This window comes from Hakea prostrata, chromosome 9 (assembly GCF_041222555.1).
Source record: "Hakea prostrata isolate BN-2017 chromosome 9, UWA_Hpros_2, whole genome shotgun sequence".
Lineage (NCBI taxonomy): Eukaryota > Viridiplantae > Streptophyta > Magnoliopsida > Proteales > Proteaceae > Hakea > Hakea prostrata.
This window is the reverse complement of record NC_142608.1, coordinates 8,255,053-8,279,879: the sequence shown is the minus strand read 5'-3', so window position 1 is coordinate 8,279,879 and position 24,827 is coordinate 8,255,053. Positions and strand designations below refer to the sequence as shown.

Genomic DNA, 24,827 nt, shown 5'->3' with positions numbered 1-24,827 from the left:
CTTAGGGGACAACTCTGTTTGATTTTCCTTTGGGGAACAATACTCTTGGATAGGGAGCCATTAGCCATGAATTGAAAGGATACAGTTGTGATGCACTGCATTACGCATTGAACCATGGGCAAGCAAACCCTAAATGTCTCAAAGTATCCTCAATAAATGACCAATCTAATTTGTCATAGGCCTTGCACAAGTCAAGCTTTAGGGCCATATACTCATATTTGGACTGAGATTTTTTAAAGAAGTGGAAATATTCATGAGCCAAGTACATGTTGTCAAAAATGACTCGACTGGGCACAAAGGAGCTTTGGGTTTGGCTAATTATTAAGCTCAATATGGGTTTTAATCTATTAGTCAAACATATAGGTATGACTTTATAGGGAGTAGTACATAGACTAATGAGTCTAAAATGAGAGACATTCTGAGGGTTACGCTGCTTGGGAATAAGGGACATGACAATTTTGTTGAGATTTTTCCCTTCTAAAAAAATATTGGGTCCCATGTACTAAGTTAGGTCCAATAGTATCCCAATGTTTTTGAAAAATATCTAGTTGGTAGACCATAAATCCCTAGGGCATTAGTACCTTTCATTTGGAAGAGGGTTTTCTTTATTTTCTTAGTAGAAAAAGGGGAACAAAATGTGCAATATCTGAAGTTGAAATGCATGGTGCACTACTTAAGAGAAAGTTTTGAGGGGTGGAAGGGGAAGAGGAAGTGAAGAGGGAAGTGTAATCGTTGTGGATCTCGGCCAAAATTAGTCTCTCCTCAGTCAACTAATGGCTAGAAGAGTCCTTCAATCTGTGGATAGTGTTTTTTTTGTCTCCTTTGGGCAGTGAAGGCATGAAAAAATTGGGTGTTCCTATCCTTAGCAGAAAGCCAGAGGACTTAAGATCATTGGCACCAAAATTTCTCTTCAACAAGAAGTTGTTGTTCTATTTGCCTCTTAAGATCAACTTCCTCTTAAGCTCAAGCATCAAAAGGGGGTTTTTGTTGACATGTCTCAAGGAGTTAGGTAAGCCTAGTAATTTCCTTAAATGCATTTTTAAAGGTTTTTTTTTTTTTTTTTTTTGCTTCAAATCCAAAGAGTCTTGGTACAATTCTTAATCCTCTGATGCAACTGGTAAGAGGGGTATCACAATCTAGGAGCATTCCAACCCATAGCAATCTATGAGGGTAATTCCTAGTGATCTTCCCATCTGGTCTCATAATGGAATTGCATAGGTCGTCTCTTAGCAGGGAAAAGGAAAATCTCAAGAGGGTCATGATTTGACCCCACCATGGCGTGCCTATGGCCCTGGATATATCCATATAGATATAAGAAGTCAAGGTTGACAAAGGCTCAATCAAGGCATTCCTTTATCAAACTCGTACCCTAGCATTTATTGACCTTGAGTATTTTGGACTAGCACATTTAACCTCAAAGAGATTCGCAATTTTCAATGGCATTTCTGAACTTATCCGTTTGGGCAAGGGGTTTTGGTCTCTCACCTAACTTCTCATCATTACTTAACATTTCATTAAAATCCTCAAGGGTTAACCAAGGGGGAACATACTTATGAGCCCAAATGTGTTACTTCATCAAATATTTGTGCCCTTTGATCAGCTTGAGGATGCCCATATATCAATGTCATCCGAAATTCTACATTAGAGTTATTTACAAAAATGAGAAAATCTACAATTTTAGGAGAGAAGATAAAACTGTGACAGAAATATTACCATTCCACATAACTCCAATGCCACTTGAATTACCCATGGCATCTACACTGGAGTAGTTGTCAAACTGAAGTATCTAGAGACTTGTAATATCTCAACATCTAATTGTTTTGTTTCAAGAAGGAGAAACATGCTAGGCCCACATTTTCTACATAATTTATGTAGATATTGTTGCATCAAGGGTGGGCCAAGCCCCTTGCAGTTCCAAGTTGTGAAATTCATGGGGACTGTGGGGGTTGGTTAAGGGCAGCCTATCACACCCTGTCAGAATAAGGTAGATCCCTACCTCTATACCTCATAATAGCTCAAAATCTCCTTACAATTTTCCCGTCTGCTCTGCGGGCCATTCCATTTGATCTGTTAAAAATCAGAGCTCCTTTTTCTATAGGTTCACGGGAATCCAAGTCTTCTATCCTTAGTCTTTTGAGCATTTTAGTGACCTGTTTTGAGTCAATTTCTTTCCTTTTCAAATTTGATGTAGGAGGAGTAGCCAAAAGGTTCTCCTGAGGGAGTTCCTCTATTAGAACTCGAGACTAGGATACCGCAATAGGAGTAAAGGAGGTTCTAATTATTATAGGAGTTGGACAGGTGATAGTTGAAGAGAGAATCATTGTCTCCCTAGTAAAGGCAATCGGAGCTGAGTCAAAGCCCAAAGGGTTTTGGGATTGCAAATTAGAATTAGGAGAAGAAAGTTTGGGGTTAGGAAGCTCAGCTTCTTGTACTTGTAAGTGTACATGAGAGCTCTCTTGCCGACTAGATAGGCTCTATGAAGCATTAAGGTAAGGTGTAGAAGAGGAGGACGCATTCCTTGGTCCCGAACCAATATCATTACTTCCAGAAGTCAGACTCAGTTACATTTGAGAGTTGGTGTCCCCTTCGCTTTCCCTTGGCTCAATAAATCTAGTAGAGCAACTCATATGCAAATTTTCTAATCCAACGCTTCTCTCTCTGGTAGGATGTAGATTAGAATGCTCAATAGGCCCATGATCCATTGGGCTTCGTTGTTTATAGGAACCCACCGACGATGTCGAGTGCCAGGCCCAACTCTTCTCAGGGCATAAGTGAGATCTTGAGCAAAAGGAGAACGTAGGGTTGTCGTGTAAACGGGTCGCTACTGACAGATGAAGGGGTGGAGGTTCCAACTTCCGTTGAATGCGCATCCTTGTGGTTCTGGTGGAATAGGCATGGGTGCTATCAAATCCTTTATAAACCTATGAAGTTGAGGATGCAGGACCACCGACGAATGAATATCTGTAGGTGGGAGAAGAATATTATGTTCGATTAACATCATTTTGGCTAGTAGTTTACGTGTTTCTACTCTTTCCGGCCTAGTCGTTGTGCTACCAGTCTTAATCCAATCACCAAACCTAAGTCTACACATGTCTCCTCATTTAATATTAGAGATTTCAACAAAAATTGGAATCCCAAACCTCTCCAATCGTGGATCCCATATGCAATATCTAGAGTCATGGCCAAAAAAACCACATAAATAACAGACTGTTGGTAATTTAGTATATTGCAAGTCCACCCAAATCTCTCCACTTCTGGGACCAAAAATTTGCAATCCTGGCTTGATTGGAACTTGGATGGAGCGATTGACTTTAATAGTTAAAGGACACCCAAAATTACGGAGCTCATTGTGTGGTTTAAGCCCTTTAAAACCGCCCAATTTGTCTCTAGTTAGGGCAGTCATCTCAGCAATTTGCATACCAAAAGGAAGGTTTGAGGCCTGAACCCAAATGTCATACCTATCAAAAACCACATCTGTCACAAGATTATGCTCAAATCCATGTTGAAGAAGTATCAAATGATTTTTAATCAGCCACGGTCCTGGAGTTAGTGTAGTGTTCATCTCTTCAGTGTTCACTGACTGGATAAGGAAAAGGTGAGCTCCAACTTGTTGAACCTCTAGGTCTTTGTGGATGTTCTAAGCGTTAGCAAGAGAGAGAGAAACCGTGGAGGCTCTAGAAGAAGCAATCCCAAGGAAGAGAGAAGCAATAGTAATAAAAGAAACAAAGAAAAAATTACAATGCTTAAAGTTGCATGAAATAGGAAATAGAAATATGGTTGTGTGGTGGTGGAACAGTCTTACTCAGATGTGTTGTCAAAAATGTTGAAACTCTAGAGAAAGTGCATAAATAAAAAATGAGAGGAAACTGTGTTCTATAGACAAACCAAAAAACCCTAAACCCCTCACGAGAGGGGGGATTTTATAATGCACCATCCATTTCCCTTTAGATGAAGGACATATGTCCATCAGTCACATCTAAACGTTTAAATTAAATTAAAATAAAAAAATTTCTATCTTTTAAATATTACCTCAACTTTTAGATGTGAGTGATGGATATGTGTCCTCCATCTAGAGGAAATTGGATGGTCAGAATTGCACCTTATAAAGCTCCCGAGAGAGAACACCTTATGATTTCTAGGTAAGTAGATGAAAACAAAAGGTCTATCCAAATTAATAATGAAGTCATACTAATAACCATAATCTATAAACAGGTAAAATGAAACTTTCCGGCAAGTTCAGAGCAATCTCACAACAGAGAAAAGAAAAAAGTCCCGTTCAGCAATCGCCATTCCAAACAAAGCCGACATTTGATTATGTATCTAAAGCTAACCAACAAATACATGTTCAATGAATCTGATTATGTATCTAAAGCTAACCAAGTTAAAAAATAAAAGAAGAAAAAGAATAGTACTTAATCTATCATAATCTGGTTTAAGTGGGTAATAGAAAATAATAAATGTAAGCATTTCCCAGTTTTCATGGGAAGCAGAATGGGGCACCAAGTTTTGTAAGTAATCCCACCCAATTCCGAAACCATTGGGCAAACCCGCCCACGGTTTCTTATCATCACGATTTCTTCTTCCATCCTATTTAAGATCCCTCACCACCTCATCTTTATCTTCACGAACAGCAATTTAGAATTCACACTCCATCCATCTAGTTCTTGCTATCTTTACCCTACCCAGATAGTTTTCACTCGATTTCAAGTGATTTAAGAACACAAAAATGAGTTCGACGAGCAGGGCTTGGATCGTGGCTGCAAGCGTTGGGGCTGTCGAAGCACTCAAGGATCAAGGCTTCTGTAGATGGAATCACACCATCAGATCCCTACATCAACACGCCAAGAACAATTTTGGATCTCTTTCTCAGACCCACCACAGACTTCCCTCTTCTTCTTCTTCTTCTTCAATGGCGATTGCTAACAAGGTGTTTTCAAGCGATGATAAGAGGAAGCAATCCGAAGAATCTCTCAGAAAAGTTATGTACTTGAGCTGTTGGGGTCCCAATTGATCTGCAAAATCTCTTCTTTCTTGACCTGTATTCTCTATTACTTTGCTCATTCTGTAAATACTGATTGAGAGAACGAGTAATATATAAAACCATCTTACTTCACATAGCGTCTTCGAATTTTGTTCAATTTCTTTGCGCTAGATTTCTGGTCTATTTCCAACGCACATCATCGATCGTGATATCCTAGTAGCAAAAATGAGGTCAACCCTAAGCCAGTTAGACGAAGAAATTAGAGAGAAACTAGGGTTAGGCCATGGCTTTCTCCAAACCCCTGAAATTTCTTCTTCGCCATGCAGTTCTCACAGTAAAAAGCGATTTTTTTTTTTTTAAATTAATGCTCGTTTCTGTTGAATATATACTGATTAGAACAAAACATGGTCTCAGAAACTAGATTGGAAATCGAACTCTTATTTCAGTTAATGCAGTTCCTGCTACCCATTGTGGCTAATTTGATACATTTTTTCACTTTATCATCAATTTATGAAATCTTTTTCTCTTGGAATCAGCCATTTTGAAACTTGCAAGACTCTGGGCTTCCTTCCAAAACCAGTGGCGGTTTTTGTATACATCACTTGTGAGTTAATTGAAAACCAGCGGTTTCGAGAAAACCAGATAACGATAGCGGATTTATGCAAATTTGTCTTTTATCTTTTGCCTTCAAAAGGGTCTTTTCTGAAGATTCGAGTCTGGGAGCCAAACCCATTGTTTCTGGTTCGTTTCAATTCGATTTCCTGGTGTTGTGAGACACTATATATAGGATATGTACTGCACGAAACCATATATCTGAAATCGAAGCCCATTTCTTTCCTATCAGTCGTGTTTGATTGGTCTCTCAATTCTTTTTCGATAGTTTTAATTTGACAGGGATGAGTTTGAGGTGTGCGAGCAGAATTTGCATCAGAGCTCTTCAAGGATTGAAAGAACAGAGATCTACAGGAACAGTGCCCGGATTCAAGTTCCCCCGTGGAAAATCCGTATCCGAATCAGGGCCTACTTCTCAGATCAAAAAAGTTCCCGTTGCCAGTGATTCTCTGAAGAAAACTGAGTTGAATGAACGAGCCAGAGAAGCTGAGAAGAAGACAGAGGAAACCATCCTGCATATCCTCTGCTGGGGTCCCTACAATTAAGCACTTATATCAATTCTCAATCTTGCACTGTTTCCTTTTGGAGTTCTTAAATTGTTCTTCCTTTTCTTCCCCCTTGTTTTGGGTTGTTGTCATGAAATCAGTGTTGTATACAATTCAGCTTTGTCATGAGATCGGTCTCACACAAAGGAGTACGTCTCACATGTCGCACATCCAACAGGTGGATGGTTAGCATGGAGAAGAGTTTGGGACGGAGAGGATCTGGACTCTTGATCTAGACGCCAGCTCAGCATCATCATCCAAGTGTCTGACATGATCTATTGCTGATCTGGTCAAAATCGATACTTGGTTGATGACATCTCAACACTCCGAAAGATCTGGGGACAATAAAAGTAGTGGATATTGCCCAAACAGTCAAAAATGTCAGGGCTTGGATGTCTCTGGAGCCACATATTTTGTTATAGATAATCTTTGACGTCTCATAAACACTTCTAGCGAAGGAAGTAGGAAAGCAAAATTGGAAGCTTGACTCGTTCTTGAAACTGGTTTCTTGATATCCTTCAGAACATCTTTAATGAAGAAGCATCAGAAACACGAATTTCTCTCAACTTCCTGCTGCGATTTTCGAAATTTAAACCATCAATTTCATAGTGTTAACAACAAAGGAAACTGAAAAAGTGGTGATTTCCATGGATATTAACATACGCAATTCTTATATGTAGATCAACCTATGTGCGAGATGCAGACCACTTCAATGGCCAAACCGTTTCAAACTGTATAAACTGAGGGAAAATACGTAAATTCTTGAGCATATATATACATGGTTAAAGATTCAACTAAACAACACTTCTTATGCCTTACAATGATAAATCAATTGGGACCCCAACAACTCAGATACATGACCGTTCGAAATGATTCTTCTACCAATCGCGCCTTGATCATGTCACTGCTCACGGCAGTCTTGAAGGGCGATGAATTTACTGCTGAGACGAGAAGGCTTTCCTGTTTTGTGGAAGAAGATGAAGAAGAGGAACCGGCGTTTGTGGAGTCCTTGAAGGGCTTAGCAACAGAGCTGCAGGCTTGGTCTTGCATCTGATCTGCTTGATATGACAGTAATATGTTTGTGTTACCCAAGTTTATGTTCCACCCTAAGACCATAGATCTCTGCAACTTGGAACTTGAAGAAGATCAAATGAACTGCTGAGCTTGGTTGATTCTCTCTGGTTTGGGAAAACCTAGGTGACTGGTGGGTCAGACATATATTTTGAAACAGGAACTGTGAAGGGGGTATATATTCTTCGGATCAGATCAGCATCTGAGAAACCAAAATAGTCGGATCCACGTAAGGGAAACTCAAGTTGTTTGTTCTTACTTATCCACAGATATTAATGGATTCTTTTGACTTACATTAACGGCTTCATTATCTTTTACACTATCTTTTTTGTTATCCCATCATATTTCATCTAACTTACTTTGACCTTCTACCAACTATATCCTTAAGGAGATTCATTTTTCATTTTTATCATTGTTCATTGATGAATCTCTCTCGTGAATATATGGTGAAATTGTGGAAAGAATTCAGATCCTCTCCATCCGGGTAGGCTAACTGTCCGCTCATCCCCTCACACTATGGTACCGTGTGTCGCCCATTCAGATGGCGAGAGATGAGCTGGCAGCCGATAAAAAAGATCTGAATCTGTGATAGAAAAATATTATGCTCCACTCTAAAGGATAGAGAATTTCAAAAGTTAGTTCCATGACTTTCAAGCAAACAGTGTATCAATTGGTAGGTTATATAAAACTTGTACCTAGAGAATCACATCACAATATTTCTTTTGGCTTACCAAAAAAATATATATATTATCTTACAATAAAGTTATATCCTTGAAATTAATCTAATTGCATGCCCTTAGCCTGCATGAGGGAAATGAAATTAGGTTGGGAGTGGCTGCTGCTATTTTTTTATGAGATTTTTATTTGCAGCAGCCGCTACTAGCAGGAATAGAAAGTTGAGATTTCGATATGTAATCAATTGAATTCCAATGGTGCAGAATTATATATATATATATATATATATATATATTAACAGAGACCGGAGTTGGAGTTGACCATGAAAACTTAAGCCCGCTGAAAGAATTAGATATGTGAGGATGAAGACAGACGATGAAGTTTCTAAATCAATTTATTAGCGGTTGTATTCTTTGTCTCTTTGACATATTCCTTCAAACAATTCAAGAACAAATCAAAACTCATTTTCAGAGATAAATGGATTATGAATCTATAATTTATGAGTAAATCTACTTGTTGTTCAGCATGACCATCTATAAGGGCCATAAACCAGAAACCCAACAAAGATTTTAAAGAAAATCAGTCAAAGTTCATCCTGAAGAACTGGAAATTACTCAGCTTTTAAGGCTAGATGACTAGATCTAAAACCCAGTTAGAGAATTAGAGATTGAAATATCAATCAGGAAGAAAAGAAAAAATAAATTGCAACAATCCCCTCTCAACCCTTTTGATTTCCTTTAGCAGTTAGCTTAAGTTGATTCAACCCAGAAATTGGACAACAAAATCTGCAAATCACACTTTGAATGGCTAAAAATCTAACACAAAAGAAGAGATTTTTATTGAACAATAATGCAAGATAGAACAATTTCTTTGTTTATATAGTGCTTAAGGTTTATCCAATAGCATAACAATTCCTTTTATTTTTATTTTTTTAATTTCTTAAGAGAAGAATAATGAGTAAATAGAGCCCATAATTGTTTGCTTCTTTGCCATAATTTTTTATTTTTTTATTATATAATAATGTTAATCCTACAATTTCTCCACTGAGTATCCAGGTTCTAATCATTATACCAACCCACGGGCGGAAACAATGAATCCGGATCTTCTCCCTGTTGGGAGAACACAGAGTGCTCCCCTATGGCTTCCTGACCACAAACAGCAGTGGGTCCCACTGGTGAAAATTTTTTTTTTTTTTTTTTTCAAAAAGTGTTTTTCACCGTACGGGTCGCTGATCCGGATTCGGAACAATCTAGTTTCTTAGTAGAGCTGTATTGGCAGAATTATTATAGATATGACACGTGTAAAGTTTATACTGGCTGGTAGATGATATTGCAGGAATTTCGAATTTAAAACGGATAAAGTCCGGTCAGGATTTTTGGGCTCTCTCATGTTCTCTCTTCTATGCTTCCTCCTAGAGATTGAAGGGAAGGGGACGAAAAATGCAATCTTTGCTTTGGATTGTCCAGTGCAAGACAAGAAAGAATCTCCAATACTGAAATTTCTACTGACTGTTTCGATTGACATTCCAAGATCCTCTGCTTAGGAAATCGTATATCTAATGGCATCTATCTCTTCTTTATCTTTCACTGCACTAGGTCAAGCTTCGGAAAGGAGAGTAGCCGTTTCAGCTGCTCGTTCATTTTCTTCTTCTTTCTCTAGTTTCCGATTTCGATCGAACTTTACCTCGGATCCGACTGCTGTTCGCACTCATAATTCCACTGCTCGAGTGGTTATTCAATGCGTGTCAGCAGCATCAGGTATTTTCTTCTTCAATCTTCTTCGCTGCTTGTAGCTACCTTATTTTTCAGCTTTCTTTTTGTAAACGATTCTTCAGAAGATATGCATTTTCTGGATTGAAATTATTAACGTTTCTGATGGTCTGGAGATATGCTCAAGTATTAGGATAATATTTCAAGATAGAAGAGATTTAAAAAATTGGGCATGTCCAGGGTTTTGGTAATGATAGTTTATTCATCCTAAAAATAAATCGAACATGTTATTTCTCTCTATATTTATCTTACGGGCTCAGATTTTCACCAGTGGTTTGAGTAATGTAAGCTTCAAACAATGCACAATTTAGCCAATTTAAATTTTGTTCGAACTTCCTCTATTATTGCATAACAACATAAGCACTACCCAGAAGCTTAATTCCATTTTGGGTACTTATTTTAATAGCCAAGTTTAAATTCTGTTGAATATTTTCTAGGGTTGCATAAGCACTACCGAGAAGCTTAATTCCATTTTGGGTACTCATTTTAATGTCCTAACAGATTTGCCTACTGTGGCGGAAACAAAGTTGAATTTTCTCAAGGCTTACAAACGGCCTATCCCTAGTATATACAACACAGTGCTGCAGGAGCTGATTGTTCAACAGCATTTGATGAGGTACAAGCGGACATACCGTTATGATCCTGTATTTGCCCTCGGCTTTGTCACTGTGTATGATCGGCTGATGGAAGGTTATCCAAGTGATGACGACCGAGAAGCCATTTTCAGAGCATATATCCAGTCATTGAAGGAGGAACCTGAACAATACAGGTCCATTGGTGTTATCCCCTGGGCGTTTCCTTTCCTTTCCTTTTCTGGTCATGAACCTAACTTGCTTCAACAGTTATGTTTTCCTGGATATAGATGATTAGGGTTTGTCTCATTTTTGTGTGAAACAATAACAAAACATTGGTGAGTCACTTGAACTGATACTTGTAGATAGTTCATACCCCTTCTTTCTCTGAATTTTAAGCTTTAGGTTTGAGACATTGATCTTTCTGATTTTGGTTTATGCCTTCGATCTATATGTTTTAAAATAAATTCATCGGAAGGATTAGAATCATAATGCTTATTTACTTAAAAAAATGTTGAGTATCTAACTCATGTGACCAGCCATAGGAGCTGTGAAAACTTTGTACCAAAATAGTGTAAATGGCCTTATATAATATGTTAACAGACCCCCACGGATCCTTAAATTGGAGCTCTTGCTACTTAAATTTGAATGGAAGAGGGAAAAAAAATTGGAGAATAGGTAAAATATATCTGAGAGTTGCAAACAGAAGAACTTTAATCACACACAAAATAAATAAATAAGAAGAAGAAGAAGAAGTTAGTTCTTAGCAGTTTGAAAAATAGATGGTAAAAATTAAAGAAGAGAAGTAACTACTAACTAGATAAGAAACTGAGAAAGTTAAACAGGGGAACTTGAAAACATAAATTTTTTCAAAAGAATATGAGAAAGAGCAACAATACAAATGGGTAGAAAGAGTTGTGGATGCAATGACATATTGCTGACTCTAGATACTTCTAGCCAGGTCATCTGTGGTTTATTTACCCACCTCATAACTACATGGAGGAAGCACTCTGGATTTGGTCACCCACGTGAATTTTAAGCATAATACAAGGAAGATCTAGCATTTTCCTGGAGATTGCTATGTTGAAAATTTGGAAGATTGCTTGTTTGTAGAGTAAATAATAGTTATGGTGTTCCTCCAATCCATCCCTGTGTCTATTATGCAGATCTATTTTTACCCCAAAAATATAAAATTATGCAGATCTTTGGTGAACATGTGAGATGCACAAGATTAAATGCCCTGCAGTTAATCTTCGGGAGTCACTTATACCATCAACTCGGAACTTTTAGGGCTTTCCTTTGATTCCCCTTTTTGTTAAAATCTAGTAGATCCTTTTGCCTGTAAAGTAAAATCTTCTAAGAATTCTACACCAGACAATTTCTAATAGTAGTTATTACAGAAATGATGCAAAAAAGTTAGAAGACTGGGCACGTGCACAAAATGCTAGTTCATTGGTTGAGTTTTCATCTAGAGAAGGAGAAGTTGAAGGGATTCTAAAAGATATTTCAGAAAGGGCTGGTGGCAAGGGGAGTTTCAGCTATAGTCGTTTCTTTGCAGTTGGGTTGTTCCGTCTTTTGGAGTTGGCAAATGCAATGGAGCCAACAATATTAGAAAAGGTAAGGCCTCTTGCTACCCTCTTATCATATCTGAAAGACAGCTTGTTCTTGTTTGACTGGTACCTTAGAGAATCCATTCACTCAAACTGAAGGTTCTTGAATTTAGTTACAAACAACCTCCACGTCTTGATTTTCTACTTTCAAAATGGCCTTTCCTTTTCCACCCACAATTTCATGAGTAGAGGGATTAGAAGCTATTATGATTGATTTTCCTTCCACATATCCTGAAATTCCCAAATTATACACTTGCTTGCTTTTACATCCTTGACAATAATGTCAGTCTTTGCTCTCTCTTCAGAGATACTAAGCCTAAACATGTATTCACTTGATAATCTGAGTTGGTGTGGGTGTGTGTTTGTGGGGGTGTTTGTTTTCCCCTTTTCTCGCCCAGGGGGGGGGTTTGTTGTGGGAGATGGTTCAATAAACTTCATTTCAGATATTCAATGAATTTTTAACCTTTTAAGACCATCTGCTAGCGAGCAAGATATGTGTAGTACAAAATATTCAATGAATTTTTAACCTTTTGATTAAAAAAGGAACTGACATTATTGTGTTTTCGGGAAACAGCCTTTCAATGAAGTCGGGTTAAGACTGCATACATTATGGCTCTCCTCAGATGCTGCCGGGTCTGGTGACAATCATAATGTATGCAGCATTACCCCTGCTTTTTGTAGGCAGGTGTTTTCAAACTTGAACATGTGACTGCTTTTCGCTGTGGAGAAATCTTTCCAAACTGATTGAAAAGTTCACAATTCGTAAATCAGACTAGCTATCTGGTTGACCAAGTCTAATTATCTAACTAAATTATTATTCACTTTATATTGTCTGAGTTTTGACATAAAAATAAGGGCTACTATTCTTACAATACAAAAATGATAGATAGCATTTGTTCCCCCTTCCCTGCGCGTCTAGGCTTATATTTGAGGTACAGGAGGAGCTTAAAGAAAAATTATTCTACTTTCTTGATGTGAAATAGTTATCAAGGGCTTTTTTTGTGTACAGTCCAGGTCAAGGAATAATAAAGGCAATGATTGTTTCTTCTACCTTTCAATGCTTAACAAAACAAACTGATGTTTCTGACTGAATTCAGTCTTTGCTGTTGTGTATCAGCTCTGTGCAGCCTTAAACATAAACAAGAAAAGTGTTGATCGGGACCTTGATGTGTACCGCAACCTACTATCCAAGTTGGTTCAAGCGAAGGAACTCCTGAAGGAGTATGTGGATAGGTAATAAACAGTTCCTTTCCAGTTTTAACTTTTATGGGACTTGCTACTTCCAACTCATGCATTTCAAGTATACACACACCAGTAGTACCTCAATATGGATAGAGCTCTTAAAACCAATGAAACAACCATACAAGAATGCAGTTGCAGGGTTGCAGTATATATTCCTCTGATCCAATACTTCTGCAAGGATACAATATATAAAACCGTGAAACTTGGATGTTTTTGAGCATTGACTCATTGAAATTTATTCTCTTGTAAGCTTGTTTTCTAGGTATTAATACTAATCCCTTCTGAATTTCTTTCACAGAGAAAAGAAGAAAAGAGAAGAAAGAACTGAATCACAGAAAGCTAATGAGGCCGTTACAAAATGTTTGGGACAATTCGAACTTGCTGGTCAGTAAGCTCAGCATTCTATGAGCTCTACAATGCGCTCCAAGAAACTGCAACTCCTTGATTCTTTCATGTCTTCTGAGGCAGAGCATGGCATCCGAGTTACGGTTTTCACCTGTCTGGATACAAGCTTGTACTTCATTTTCTCACTTATGATGATCCAAATGCATTCTGTGTAATCACTTACCTTCGTCTGTTCTACCCAACCCGGGGGGACTTAGAACTTACTGTTTTTCTAGTGTGGCCAACTGTTGTCAGCTACAAAACAGATAATACCTATGGACCATCTTTCTCCATGGTATCTCAAATTTTCATTATTTAGAGGTCTCCCTCCATAATGCACTTCAAGATCGTCAGCACTTTCCCTCAAATGAGATGAGAAAAATGATCATTGCTTTCATTTTTGAATTATCTTTCCCGCCAATTAAGATTCATGTGTGCCATGGTGTAAAAAGATCCTTATGGGGTTGCTACAGGAAAGTCGAGTACCTGCTGGTGCATTCTAAGGATTCAAATATGGCGAATCCATGGGGATATCAGAATGAACCAAGAGGTTTCCTTGGCTACTGCCAGACATGATGTAACCACGCATCAACAGCTAATGCATTTAATTGTTCCACATCTTTCAAATGGCATTCTTTATTTTGATTCTGTTTGGTTGCATGTTCAGAGCTCAAACACACGGATGGAAAGGGGCTTTTGGCATCATGGCCTAATTTGACCAATTTCAGTGAGAATTTTAGAAGATTATCCAGGTCATTGCTCGTCTGTTGAAACATCTAATGCGATTATATTGGGGAAAAAATGATCAATATCCACTTGCCTACTGAAAAACTTTGGTAATATTATCAACACTCATCTGGATCATTACAGCTCCATGGTAATTGTGTGCTTTCTCAGAACTGTTGAGTCTAGAATCTCCGCAAGACAAGTAATTGCTTTTAGAAGCTGGGCCACTCCTTCCCCTGATGTTTTTAAATTTTCAAGTTATCCCTTGATATTTTTTTAACCTATTTGGTTTCTTTCTTTCTAGTTGAGCCATACCATCTACTTCCTACAGAAAGAAAAGAGATTCCTACTGTCTACTTCATCCAAGACCTGCTTAACGCCATTCAATGCTCGAAATTATTGCCTGTTGTAAAAACACCAACCAAAAGTTTATGCCTTTTCTTGGAGACTGGTGGAGCTTTCAGGAGCTCAGCTTCAACAATCACATCCAAATCTTCAGAAACAGGTAAACCATTATTAGCTAAGGCAGATAAGAGATTTAAACCAACAGTCACTTTGACTTCACTAACCAATCATGGTTCAAATTTCTCTCCGTACGCAAACCCAACAATGAATGCTATCCAATGTCCAACATTTTCATCACGGATTCCTGCAAGTACATGCAAACTTCGCTGCAAGACCAAAGAAACCAACGAAGTACCTTAATTCAGAACAAAGTACCTTAAATCCCAGTCTCCTAAACGATGCATCGTCCGACCGGAATCGTAACCGGTGCCTGAAACAAATTCCTCACATCATCAAAAACCATACAAGAGGGAGAAATTCTCACTGTTGAAAGAATTAACCTCATTCATCTAGGCCAAACCACAAGTAATTCAAGTGTGGAGAAGAACAAGTCAAAAGGGGGACTGTGTCAGAAAATTCTATCACCAATGGTATCACTCGACAAAGATTCCAGAGCTATTCTACTGAAATTTCTTCATAGTTCAAATGTCATGTAGTTTCAATGTTGATCGAAGAGGAGAAGAGTGGAGTTCAAAAATATATATATATATATATATATATATATATATATATATATATATATATATATATATATATATATATATATATATATATAATAATCTGCATCTTTGAGCCATCTGACCTAAATCTATGATCAGCAATCCATACAAAGTGCTTCTTCAATCCTTCTTTGAGGATTCTGAGCTCTGCTTCTTGTGCACTTCCTGTAAATCCGAAGTCCATTGCTGAAGACAAAGCAGTTGATTATAAATTAGATCTGATCCCCCTAACCTTTAATTGTATTAGGATCAAAACTCCTATCTACTGAGCATTGCTGATTCATCTGACTTGGGGGCTTTTATACGAGGAAAACGGCGGTTTTTGCTCAGCAAGCTATGAGTCTGTGAGTCAGGTTGGGGGATGAACTCTATATTGCATATGTGATATTCATTCCCAAGCTCACTGAAGAGTAGGTTTTCAGATCTGACACTTATGCCACCAGTATCGTTCACCATGCAGCTTTTATAGATTAGATTTGAGATGTACTCTACATACAAGAATCCTCTTACAGTCAGGTAAGTTATTCTCCTGTAAGATCAGGCAACCATTTCCATCTCTTTTGATTACACAACCAAGTATTTAATAAGGGAAGTTTTCAACTGGTAGCCACATTAAGCCCAATAGGTTGCTGATTAAAAATATATATATATATATATATAAACCACTGAAAAGCTTTAAATAAGAAACGTCAAAGTTGTAAGGAAAAAAAAATACATAATAGATGCTGTAGAGCTAACTTAGACGACTGATGTCAACCTCATCTGGGATCTTGAAAGTGTCAGCTGCGCCAAACTTTCTCCGCTCTTCTAAGTCTTCATCAGAGTCATCTTCATTACTATCACCCTCTTCATCATGTTGACCAGAGTGTGAAAGGGGATCTTGAAAACTTTTTGATCGGCAACCTGGCACAGCAAGCATGTTTACTTGACCGAGGTGAGAGATTTCCACCACAACAGTGTCATCATCAACAGGCAGGGGCTGTTTCCATGGCTCCCCATCAATTCTCATGAATGTGTGGTCAGCTGCACCCTTGTGGAACTCGAAGCGGATGCGATGTGCCTGTGGAATTTTTTTTTAAAAGAAAAAAAAATAATAATAAGAAAAGAATGCACCTCCGAGTAAATTTGAATGTTGGATTAAACAAGAGAATTGAACAGAATGAATAACTTTATTGGGACTGGGGGCCACTGTTAGTGTATTCCACACAGGAAATCAACAGAAAAGTTTAACCAATTGACCAAAACTCGATCTCCTCGTATATTATCGGTTCTAAGTTCATGGTTGGAACTCAAATATTGCAATTCTTCATTCAGTCCATCGTTTCTCCAGTAATTCTAGGTACATCATGCAATGATGAGCTCAAGTCTCCAACATCCCAATGATACAACCAATGTGGATAAATAAGTTGAGAGAAAGTGACAAAAGGAGGAAAATTTGCCTGCTCCTCCAAACACTCTGTCAGTCACCACAGGCAATTGTAGAGAACACAAGGTCTCCACCTGTGGTACCATATGTTCAGAGCAGTAGCCTCCTGGCATTGCAACAATGTGACAGGGAAACTACATCCCAAGAACATAATAGAAGGGATATTGAAAATTTAATTGCATATATCGCATGATTCACAGAGTAATGTCCATCAGGGGTCATTATTTTATATCTAAAATTTCTAAAAAATTTATGAAGCAGCATGTAGGAAGTATTTCTATGCAGTCAATTGCAGAAACTCCCTACAGAATAGGTATACAGGTCCAAGATTTGACCTCATCTTATTTACAGGCCACCAAATTAAACAAATGTATAACCTCCCTAAGTCTGGGAAACCAGCTTTTTGATATTTCTTCCATCTCAACAGAGAAAAAGGGCTTTTTATATTTCTTTCAGTGGACAACTAACATAATGAAACCATTACTCCACCCCATCCCCCCAACCCTCCCCTGGGTGGGTGATTTCTATCCTTTCCAGAAAGTGAATAACCAATTGAGGAGTCTACGTCAATTCATAGGTAGCCAGCTTATGTTTTCAAGACCATAAGTAATTACTTGCATCTGAGACTGACTTTCAGTCCCAATAATCTCACACATGAAAGATTACCCATGTGTCTTCCGATACAACTCTTGAAGCCAATAACATTGTTAACATAAGCAGTTTGCAAATAACCCAACTACTAACCTGAGCAAGACGAGTTCCATGTCCATTTGGAGCAAGCAAAATAAGACCATGCCAAGCGTCTCTAAAACCAACAACCTCGAGAAGGCCATCATCTACAAATGGTGAGGTCAAATCTCTCTGCATATCATAATTGATCATCAATTTTCCACTGAAGATTCTCGTGACAGAAAGAAACTGAACATTGGGTCAAAGCAAAGAGTTGTGGATGAACCCAACAGGATGAAATTTCTCTCCTTGTGCCTAACACCCTCAATAGTGGACAAGAAACATTTGTGAAAATGAAAAATGGTTATAGCCCTTGTGGCCATACTGCTCAAACAGGCTACACACTTTCCAGTATACACTTGCAAGATGTAAATTTCATCCTTCAGTGGGTCAGAGCATATTTTTCCCAACATTATTCTCCAAAATAGGTATAAGAAAAGCAATCAAAACTCACATCCTGCTTTTTCCTCTTGTTTGGAGTTCCCCATGGATTAAGTCCACCAGAAAAGCTAGGTAAATTAAGGCAAACAATTGACCTGATACTGCATATTATAGAGAGATGAAATGAGTAGCCAAGCACATAAAATACCTCAAGGCATCAGAGACTAAGAAGAATCTAATGAGTAACAGTAGAAAACGATTACAAAAAGTGAACTTTTTAGCTTTAGTATATCTTTCTGGTAAAGAATTTGCATAGATCTGTGCACCAGGAACATGCTTGAAAACAATAATCATATATGAGCAGAATATACAAGAAGGATCGGTCAGAAAGGTCTGTTTTGCCATGTAGCAGCATAGATAGCACCCATACTGGTGCACAGGAAGGCTGTACCCTCCCCTCCTATCGTCAAATCTCAATCCACCAAGGTATTTGTTGATAAGTCAATCTTCTGAAGAATAAGATGACTGATGAAAACAAGGAGAAATTTGACATATGGTCAATTGATAAGGTGCCTGATCTATAGTCAAATTAAATAACAATAACCTAAATGTGGCTGATAATAAGTGTCACCTTGCTAAGCCTCCTACCACGATAATGGCTCATACACTTTTTTTTATGGGATAAACACTCCCATCTTTTTCTCTTTTATTTTGGCTATCAAAAGTAGCTCTAGTCATTAGCAGATTAGAGGATTTTACCAGAAATAAAATGTACGAGGATGAATCACCATTAGAGCCTTCAGTGGACGGAAGTAGCTAAAATACTTTCACCACCCCCCCCCCCCCCCAAAAAAAAAAAGAAAAAAGAAAAAAAGGGGTAGCTAGAATACTAAAAAGATATTGAAAGAAATACAAAGTAGACAATATGTGGAAAACACAAGGCATCGTATGATGTTAACAAAATGAGTTATGAAAATAATATATCTAAAATGTAAAATGAATTTATGCTTATAAATATAGTTATAAAATAATAAAAAGAGTTTTCATCATATTTTGCAAGTTCAAGGCGGTACAGAGATTTGTGGTGGAAACAACAAAACATAGATTATCACTTTTTCTTTTTTCTTTCAAAAATACCTAATTAATGTCTAAGAAATGAAACGTAACAAAAAAGACTACTTAAAAACACTATAGCAGTTATTAACATTCTGATAATGGAAAAAATAGGTAGAAGGACAAATATTCTAATTTTTTTTTTTTTTTGATGAATAAATAATATATTAACGAAAAATGAACAAACGAGAACGGTCTTTAGGAAGAAGACCGGAAAGAAAGGTTAAGACCTCAGGAGACAACAATAAGCCTGTTCCTTCGGGTATTATCAATCAGGGGATGGGGAGTAGCTATAAGTCTAGTAGAAACATAAAAATAGATGGCATTCCAAATCATATCTTTCGAGCAAGATTTGGAAGTCCATCTCCAAAGATTACGTTCCTACCAAAGATGACGGACAAAGGCACAGAACATGAGCTTACCAACCCGATCGCAAATAGAAGAACCTGGGAAGTTTCTCAAAATCCAAGACCACTCACTAGCAAAGCCAAATGATCACCTCGAACAGGGCCAAATATAGGATAGGGCTTTGTCCCAGATAGATCTGGAAAAAGGGCAAGAAAAGAAAAGGTGATCAAGGTCCTCCGAACCATTCCAACAAAGGATGCAACTTGGGTTAACAGGGATATAGCGGCCAATAAGGAAGGATTGGGTGGGGAGGGAATGGTGAAGGGCCCTCCAAAGGGTGAGGGAGTGTCGGGGAATGTGTCTTTTAAACCAAACTAGAGGAGTCCAGGGGGGTTTAAGGTTGTGCGTACGAAGAAGGTTATAGACTGAGGAGATGGAAAAGGTTTTGGTAAGGGATGGAAGCCAGATGGTAGTGTCACTAGGGGAGCCTAAAATGGTGGGATGAAGTCCCAAACCTGTGTGAGAGAGGGGAGGAGAGCAAGGGACCAAGAGCCATTGGAAATGAAGGCGAACAAGGGGGTGGTTTTGGGGATGCGAGTATCATAGACAGCACGGGGGCCAAAAAGAGAAAAGAGAATGCCCATCGGATGCCACGGGTCTAGCCAAAACGAGATGGAGGAGCCTGTGGAGATTGAAGTAGAGATAGCAGAGAGAGCACGGGGACAAAGCAGAAGGATTTTCCTCCAGATCTAAGAAGGATTGGAGGGGATGAGGACCGTCCAAAGGGAATCTAAGCGGAGAAGGGAGGAGTAAACCCAATTAACCCAAATGGAGTCTTGCTTTGAGGCAATAGGCTTGAGAAGGCGAGCCAAGTTAACATCAGAACAAGGTTATTAAAGCGATCAAAGCGATTGGGGCTCCGTCTTGGCGACTAGGCGACTAAGCGGCGCTTAGGTGGCAATAAAGCAACCAAAGCGGTTTAGTCAATATTTTTAATATAACTACTTTTAAACTACTTTTTAATTCAAATACTTTTTATAATTAACAAAAGTACTAAACAAACATTCAACAATCACATTCATAAAAAAAATAAAAAATAAAAACATTCAAGAATCACAATTATGAAAAATTATCCAAAAAAAGAGTAAAAACATAACTTCATCTCATCAAGCACCATAAGATTCATAACAATAATTATGTAGTATGTACTATATCAGTAATCAATGTGAAAAATGAAAATAAAAGTAGTAATTTTACATTCTTAGTTACCTTTATGATAGTGTGACGCCAAATAAGTGTCTTGTACTCTTGTGCATAGATCAATAATCAGAATTGATGTATCCATTTTTCCCTTTTTTTAACCAAACAGTGCCGACATAATAAATTAATAGATCTCATTATTCCGATTTTCAAGTCATTGTTTATTTAATGATTCATTGATTATCAATGTTGAATATTGCTCATGCTTCACATTCTGTTGCCGATAGGCACTTTGGGCCTTGGAGTTCATTTGCAAATTGGGCCTTGATTCCAAAATGGCTCACATATTTAAATTTATATACGGCATTGTAGAATAAATTATGATTAAAAAAAATAATAATAATATGCACAAATTACAAAATGTAAAAAAAGCAGTTACTTTAGCATCTAGGCGGCAATATGGCGCAAAAGGCAGCAAAGCGGTAGTGCCTAAGCAAAAAAGCGGCAAGAAATCACCCCGTTAGTTAAGCGGCAACAATTTATACGGTGCAAAAACCGCTTTGCCACCTAGGCGGACGCTTTAATAACCATGCATCAGAGATCCGACGAATACCGAGGCCACCTTCAGAGATTGGGAGACAAATGGTCGACCAACAGACTGGGTGGATGAAGCGGGAGGCTTCACCCCCTTTCCAGAGGAAGGCAGAGAATAGGGACTCCATGGCATGGACAGTGGATTTCGGGATGGAAAAGATTTCACACCAATAGAGCTAAGAGGATTGAAGGACTGAGCGAATGAGCACCACTCTACCGGAAAAAAAGAGAAGCTTGACATTCCAAAGTTGAAGCTTCTTTCGAATGTGGTCAAGCATAGGGAGCATAGAACAAAATTCTGTCGAAACTCGCAAAATTTCCACCGAAATTTTCCATTTTGGGAATCTCGAAACGAAAAACTAGGGGACTGAACAATAATCCTAAGTTTCGATTTAAACTGTTGAAATTTTGTCGAAACATGGTTCAACCTAGCTAGGCCAGCTGGTTCATGAGAAAAAAAATTCCCAAATTTTGTGGGAAACATGGGAAATTTCGTGGAAACTTTGGACTTTTTCCTACAAGTTTCGTAGCTTTCCCAAATTTTTTATTTTTTTATTTCTTTCATGTTTTCCCAAATATTATGACAAATACCCCCTCCATCAGGACTTCCCTGTCCAAATTGCATATTCCCTCAGACTAGTTATCTTAGGCATGTTGATGACCAGACTTACAAAGTTGCAGTTGTCGATTACCTTGACAACCATAAGCATAAAATGTTATGGGATGTCTATGTTTGTTGGTTAGAGGAGAGGATGTTACAAACATAGTACTACTTAGCTCACAGGATGGATCCACCGAGGCACTCCTCTTGGCATTGAGTTGTACTTTCCTTTTATTGTCAGTTACTTTGTATTTGATATTTTAAAATTAGAGATTATATATTAATGTATGTACTTAAGTAGTTAAGTTTATAATGTATTTCTCAAACAACTCTACATTGATGTTATGTACATTGAATGACATATCTACATTGATTTTTTTAGCAAAATGCAGCCAATGTGTTTTTTATACTCTGATTAGCTTAAATGCAAAGTCTCACCGTAGAATACTCTCTAAAACCTGTCGAAACTTGCACAAAAAAGTCCTAAATTTCCTCAAAATTTCCCAGTTTCCCACCTAGGTCTCCCATTTTCACCTGGTCGAAACTTGAGTTTCCCTCAAATTTTTTTCTATGATAGGGAGACAATGATGGTGAGTGAGCCTACCAGGAATGAGGGGAAGACTGAGGTAGGTGACAGGGAAGGAACCAGGCTTGAAGCCTGAGAGCTAAAGGAGAGAGGCTCACATCTGATCAGAGACACCCAAGAGGAAGATGGTGGATTTATCAAGGTAGACTTGGAGACCGGAGAGAGATTTGAAGAGGGAAAGGGCCGAGAGGATGGAAGAAATGGACCGGTGACCAGCTTTGGAGAAAATCATAAGATCATCAGCAAAAGCGAGATGGGTGAGATTTAGAGATTTACATTTGGGGATGGGAGAAATGAGGAGCTGGTCCATTTAGAGATTTCCAAGTTTATCATGCTACAACTTTTGTAATCGATACTCGATAGCATACTATATCTTAACTATTCTATCCTAGAGCTTTCTTATGATACAGCTTGCATGAAGAGAGACTCAACAATAAGCCCGACCTAATAGACAACATGAAAATGAGGCTTTTGGACACAGTTTTTTCACTTTTCCCACGAAGGTAAGAACCGATCCACATTCAAAGGCCTTCCACACTTGTACATCAACCAAGAACCAGTAGCTGCAACTAAAATCGGCTCTGGTGGTGATGTATGATAACATCAATTTAAAACCTCCTCATTTTTCTGCTTCCTCTAAACAATAGTTATATTGTAAAGATAATAATAATATAGATATACTACTATATTTACCATTTTGCTACAACCTTAAGACCTATTTGTGGACAAAGTAAATAAGTATTTGTTACAATAGCTGACAGCTATAATGCAAACATTAGAAGTAAAACTCATCTTGGAATGATATAGGCAAACCAATCTGATAGAGTTGCCATAAGATTTTTCTTTGGGCTGGGGGAACTGTACTAGCTACCTGTAGCAAGTGGAAGTTCCCCAAAGAAGTGTGGCCTTATGTAGAATCTTCTACATCTTTTAATGAATCATTAAGCAACATGAATAAATCAACCCAGTGGAAAATTCTTTATTAATCTCACATCATTGAAGACCAAAATCAGAATTCAGCATGACTGACAAAGTTTGAGAAGAGTAGAAATTTGCTAGTTACCTAATTATTACCTGCAGAAGTTCCAAGTAAACAAGATGGCTAATCTCAAATCTTGTTCAACAGCAGAGTACTGATACAATCAGCCTACTCAAATTCTTGACGAACTTGCACAATGATCTACTTGGTAAACAACAAATAGGTTCTAACCACACACTCCTATGCCACCCAAATAAAATAATAAAGACAGCTTTGTCAACAAGGTGTTGCATCAGATATTTGGAACAACTACCACAACAAATAACAAACTCAGTACTCAGCATGCATTTTATTCCCCTTCAAGAACCCACAGTATGACAGCACACTAATAATGACCAAAATGATAGCTGGCTGAGATGCAAACAAAATCATTAAAATTGAAAGAAAAATCTGTCAGGGATCTTACCTGCGAGGCACAACAAGATCTTCCCAGTGACCTTGTCTCTTCATAATCTTTACCTTGGCAAGTTGGGCAATGTTCCTGAATTGAAATTAGGCCAATTTATTTCAGTAACCTGATCAATCATCATAACCAACAACAACAAAAGAAACCTTAAGAAACACCTCAAAAGGGTATGCAAAGCTAAGGGATCCAAACAATTTCATAGTTTCCCAAGATGGTTTCAAGTTACATAGCCAAGTAAAAGCCTCTTCACTGCAATAGGCTTACCTTAAAGTTGTCAAAGTAATAATAGAAAGGGAACAAATTGAAAGCCGTTCAGTTTCCCCCACAAAACTATTCTTCTTTTCATTGGGTGGATATCGGGGGAAAGGGGGGGGGGGGATGTTACCAATAATGAAAAGTAAAATCATACACATTGCACATTGAACAAAATTATCAAGCGAAATAATAAAAAAAAAATTATGGAATTGAAAAACATTGTTTCACTCACATACCACAGAATGAAAGTTGAAAAGCAATACTAAATTTTCATACCTGAGCGTCTAAGCCAAAGCAATACAAAGTTCAGATGAAAGAAAATAGAAGGTGCATATGCTTCATGCAACCATCCTTCCAAGTTCCAAATACATTTAAATTTCTCCTCACTGAACTTCAAGTGTTGCTTTCCATGCAAGATGCTCACTAGGCATGATCCGGGCTGGTGGTTTCTAACCAAGCCACGAAGGGATTTAAAGCAAGAGAGTGCTAGATCGCCCTAGTCAGTCATCATTCATCATCCTTATTCCTTCTAGCACTGAAATGGGAAGTAATCAGGGCTTTCAAAGCCAAAATTTTTAATCGTCCAATAGTGCATGTGAAGTTAATTTTCTGCGATTCATATTGTCAATTGAAGTTGCTAAGTGTTAACGTGTATTTAGGTAATTCTTAACCATGGTTACACTTCACATCAACCTTCAAGAAAGTGAGTTCACTAGGTTAGGTAATGTATTCTCTGATGTACCAAGCCTTGAACCTAGTCCTTTTACCTACATCAGGATTCTTGTGTAGTGTGGGGGGTTTATTGATGCAAATCTCATGTGTAACTTAAAATTAGTAAATATAGGAGAAAGAAATTGTTCTCTCTTTCCATCCTCTTTTCCCTTTTGTATTGTTCCTT

General features: G+C 38.0%; 3 protein-coding genes across 4 annotated transcripts in view; 2 read left to right on the top strand and 1 right to left on the bottom strand.

The window, feature by feature from the left end:
* The first annotated feature begins 4,504 nt into the window (after positions 1–4,504).
* On the top strand, positions 4,505–5,091 carry LOC149004472 (uncharacterized). Its single transcript, XM_089168611.1, has one exon. It carries the CDS (start codon positions 4,727–4,729, stop codon positions 5,009–5,011), a length of 285 nt encoding a protein of 94 aa, XP_089024737.1. The 5' UTR covers positions 4,505–4,726; the 3' UTR covers positions 5,012–5,091.
* A 4,164-nt stretch (positions 5,092–9,255) lies between these two features.
* On the top strand, positions 9,256–14,167 carry PSB29 (photosystem II reaction center PSB29 protein). Its single transcript, XM_089168901.1, has 5 exons — positions 9,256–9,641; positions 10,155–10,422; positions 11,626–11,842; positions 12,953–13,068; positions 13,376–14,167. Exons 1-5 carry the CDS (start codon positions 9,443–9,445, stop codon positions 13,467–13,469), a joined length of 894 nt encoding a protein of 297 aa, XP_089025027.1. The 5' UTR covers positions 9,256–9,442; the 3' UTR covers positions 13,470–14,167.
* A 1,489-nt stretch (positions 14,168–15,656) lies between these two features.
* DGK5 (diacylglycerol kinase 5) overlaps positions 15,657–24,827 on the bottom strand; it is a 39,011-nt gene continuing 29,840 nt past the window's right edge. The window contains exons 10-13 of one of the 2 annotated variants that reach the window (XM_089167754.1): positions 23,675–23,749; positions 17,861–17,948; positions 17,422–17,538; positions 15,657–16,311 (exon numbers count right to left, since the gene is read on the bottom strand). In XM_089167754.1, the coding sequence (XP_089023880.1) occupies positions 15,985–16,311; positions 17,422–17,538; positions 17,861–17,948; positions 23,675–23,749 (607 nt within the window). In that variant the 3' untranslated portion in view covers positions 15,657–15,984. The remainder of the gene's footprint in view (positions 16,312–17,421; positions 17,539–17,860; positions 17,949–23,674; positions 23,750–24,827) is intronic. The other variant, XM_089167753.1, reaches the window with a different exon arrangement.